Genomic DNA, 3,764 nt, shown 5'->3' with positions numbered 1-3,764 from the left:
CCGCTCCCGGTGCCCCCGGCTGTGACAAGGCCGCGCCGGGAGCGCCGGTTCCCACCACATGCTGCCGCTGCGGCCCCGCGCCCACCCCGGTGCCGGTCCCCATGGCCATCCCGGTCCCCCCCCGGTCCCATCCCCCCTCCTCCGCTGCCACCGCGCGGTCCCTTTAAGGCAGCGCCCCCCGCGTCGCCCCTTTAAGAACCGGAACCCCCCGCCCTCCCTTCCCCCCGCGGCGTCGCCCCTTTAAGGCACGGCGAGGCCGCGCCGGGCCGGGCGCGCTCACCTTGGGCCCGCGGAGGCGCGCGGCCGCCCGGCTGCCGGCGGCGAGGAGCGTCATGGCGGCACCGGGACGGGACAGGCCGGGACAGAGCGGGGCCGGGCCGGGAGCGGGGCCGGGACCGGGATCGGGATCGGGGCGGGAGCGGGGCCGGAGCGGCGGCGGCCGGGGGTCCTCAGCGTGAGGGCGGGACGGCGCGCGGCGCTGGTCATTAGCATAACCCCGCCCYYCTMTGGGCAGAGCCGCTCGCTATTGGCCGAGCGGCGCGCCCCGGGGCGGGGCCATGCTAATGAGGCGGCGGGGGGCGCGAGCCATAGGTGGCCGCCGCGTTCGCCTGATCAGGACCGGGGGTGGGGTGAGGGGGTGCCCGCCCCGTGTCGTGGCGTCACCGGCCGCGGGGCGTGACGTCACGGCCCCGTGTCATCCCCGGTGCCTCGGTGGGGGGGTGGGGCAGCCCCGTGACGTCACCAGGCGCGCCACACCGCGCGGTATGATGTCACCGTGATGTCACCCTGCACGTGGCCACAGTGGCTCAAGGCGATTTGCTGTGGCACGACCCTGGTTGGGCGGTGACATCAGCGGGTGGCGTGTCACCGTCCCCCAGTGACCCCGGGGCATTGTCCCAGTGGCCCCGGTGCAATGGGTGACACAAGGTGACACAGGGGGACCGCTGCCAACCCCTCCTGGTGTTTCTGCAACCTGGCCAGGTGACATGGGGTGACACACCAGAGGCCAGCATCGCCACGAAGGGATGACATGAGGTGACACAGGGTGACATGGAGTGACACAGCAGAGGGGCCAGAACGCCCACGGAGCCATCTCAATGATGGGACAACACTGGGCGACACAGGGTGACAGCTGAGGGCCAGAACCCCCTCATTGGGGTGACACAGAGGTGACCCCCATGGTGACACAGAGCTGTCCCATGAGGTGACCACCGCCACCAGGGGACACGTGGGGACAGCGCTGTCCCCCAGCCCATGTGCACACGGGAGCAGAGCTGCCCTGGGGTGGGCCCATGGCCCCTTTATTGCCTGCAGCGGGGTGGGGGTGTCCCCAAACCCCCTCCCCGGGGGGACCGAGTCCCGGTGTCCCCCAGTGTCCCCTCGCATCCCCGGCACGGGGCAGGAATGTCCCTGAAATGTCCCTGTGAGAGCGAGGACACGGCCCCGTGGCCGTCCCGGTGTCCCCGGATGGGGAATAAATTAGGACAGGGACTCTGGACGGGGTGAGGCGGCGGCTCCGGGGTTCCCGGAGGGTCTGGGCATCCCAGTGACATCCTGGTGACATCCTGGTGACATCCTGGTGGCTCCTGGCACCGTCCCTGCTCTGGAGGCTGTCACAGCTCGTCGTGTGGGATGTGGAGGGCGTGGTCACACAGGTCTGTGGGGACACAGGGGGACATTTAGGATGTGGCAGAGCCCTGGGGGACACTCAGGACACGACAGAGCCCTTGGGGACCCTCAGTGGCAGAGCCCCATGGGAGTCCCAGGACATGGCAGAGCCCTTGGGGACACTCAGGACATGTCACAGCCCTTGGGGACCCTCCACGGTGCCCTGTCCCCTCCTGCCCTGGCACCAGGACCGGTCCCTGCTGTGACCTAAGCCAGGGCTAGTGGCACTTCCCCGGCTTTGTCCTGTGGTTGATGACAAATGTGGCCGTTTGGACAGAGCCACCAACCCAACTCTGGCCCCTGTGGCCACTGGACACAGGAGAAGCCACCACGGAGCCCCTCAGGATCCCCTGCACAGGAGAATTTCCCTGTGCCAGGCACAAAGGGACCTGTCCCAGCCCCGTCTGGGGCCCCGTCCGGCACTGGAGTGGCCCAAAGGTCACCTCGTGCCCTGACCTGGCTGTTTGYGAGCTGGAAATAGCCCCGGGACGGGGCCAGGGCCGTGGGCTGTGCCAGGAGAGGCCACAGCAACTGTGCTGGCTCGGCCCCAGCATCCCAAAAAAACCCCTCCCGCAGCGCCAGCCCCGGGATGGGACGGGGTGATGGGATTTGGGGACAACTCGCGGCTCCTCCCCGCTTGGGGCCGGCTGAAAATCCCATCCCAGCAAGAGGGAGCAGCCACGGCTACTGGGACAGCGGGAGAGACCCCAGGGACAGCGGGAGAGACCCCCAGAGACAGCAGGAGAGACCCCAGGGACAGCGGGAGAGACCCCAGGGACAGCGGGAGAGACCCCAGGGACAGCAGGAGAGACCCCAGGGACAGCGGGAGAGACCCCTGGGACATCAGGGGAGCTCCAGGGACAGAACTGGCTCTGGGTCTGATGGGATCTCATCCCATCCCATCCCAAGGATCCCATCCCATCCCAATCCATCCCATAAATCCCACCCCACCCCATCCCATCCCATAATCCTATCCCATAAATCCCATCCCATCTCATCCCATCCCACCCCATCCCATCCCATGGATCCCATCCCATCCCAAGGATCCCATCCCATCCCAATCCATCCCATAAATCCCATGGATCCCATCCCACCCCATCCCATGGATCCCATCCTAATACACCCCATAAATCCCATCCCATCAATCCCACCCCATCCCATCTCAAGGATCCCATCCCATCCCAACCCATCCCATAAATCCCACCCCATAGATCCTATCCCATAAATCCCATTCCATCCCATCCCACCCCATCTCACGGATCCCATCCTAATCCATCCCATAAATCCCACCCCATCAATCCCACCCCATTACCCCCGTGCTCACCCGTCCTCTTGCTGCACAGCCGGTCCTTGACATTTTCAGCCTCGTGCGACAGAAACTCGATCAGCTCATCCTCGTATTCCTCAGCGATGCTCTCACACTGCAGCAGGGTGACACAGCCCCGGTGACACCAATGACACCGGTGACACCCACCCACCCCCCCCAGCACCTCCCCCACCCCGCACCCACCGCAAACTTGAGGCTGGCGGTGACGTCCCCGTCGAATTTGACTCCGGCCAGGTCCATTTTGGTGCCGTCGTGGGAGATGACACGCACGTAGCTCTTGCGCTGCGTGCCTGGGTCCAATTTCTCTCCGTACTCCTTCATTTTCTCGCACACTCGTTCCAGCAGCTCCGTCAGATGCGCCTCAGAACGGGCGTACGGCACCTACGGCCACCGGGGCAGCGGTCAGCGGGGTCACCCCGGCGTGGGACGGACGGTGGGGACGGACGGTGGGGACGGCCGGAGGGGTCTCACCTCCACCACGGACTGGCTGCCGTCGGGGTTGATGCGGAATGAACCCATCTGGATGGTTTTTCTGGGGTCCACCTGGGCGATTTCCCACTCCAGTTCGTCCACCAGCGCTCGGCAGGCTGAGGGGGACATGAGGGGCATGGTGGCATTGGGGACAGGGTGACATCGGGGAGCCAGAGCTGCTGGCAGGGACAGACTGGGGTTGTGAGGAGGGGTCCCTAAGCCCTGGGCCACCACCCAGCCTGTCCCCTCTGTCTCTCTCTGTCCCACATTGTCCCCATTGTCTTGCTACCCCTTTCCC

At 66.4% G+C, this 3,764-nt stretch overlaps 1 protein-coding gene across 1 annotated transcript; it reads right to left on the bottom strand.

Moving 5' to 3' along the window:
- Positions 1-1,254: 1,254 nt before the first annotated feature.
- Positions 1,255-3,619, bottom strand: CNPY2 (canopy FGF signaling regulator 2). Its single transcript, XM_057389124.1, has 4 exons — positions 3,467-3,619; positions 3,179-3,376; positions 2,993-3,089; positions 1,255-1,657 (listed from the first exon to the last, which is right to left on the bottom strand). The coding sequence occupies exons 1-4, from the start codon at positions 3,602-3,604 to the stop codon at positions 1,614-1,616; spliced, it is 477 nt and encodes a 158-aa protein (XP_057245107.1). The 5' UTR covers positions 3,605-3,619; the 3' UTR covers positions 1,255-1,613.
- Positions 3,620-3,764: the final 145 nt, after the last annotated feature.

This window comes from Malurus melanocephalus, unplaced genomic scaffold (genome assembly GCF_030028575.1).
Source record: "Malurus melanocephalus ecotype Western Australia unplaced genomic scaffold, MMel_1.1 scaffold_3579, whole genome shotgun sequence".
NCBI classification, from domain to species: Eukaryota; Metazoa; Chordata; class Aves; order Passeriformes; family Maluridae; genus Malurus; species Malurus melanocephalus.
The sequence above is the reverse complement of the archived record's forward strand: the minus strand, read 5'-3'. Positions and strand labels throughout refer to the sequence as shown.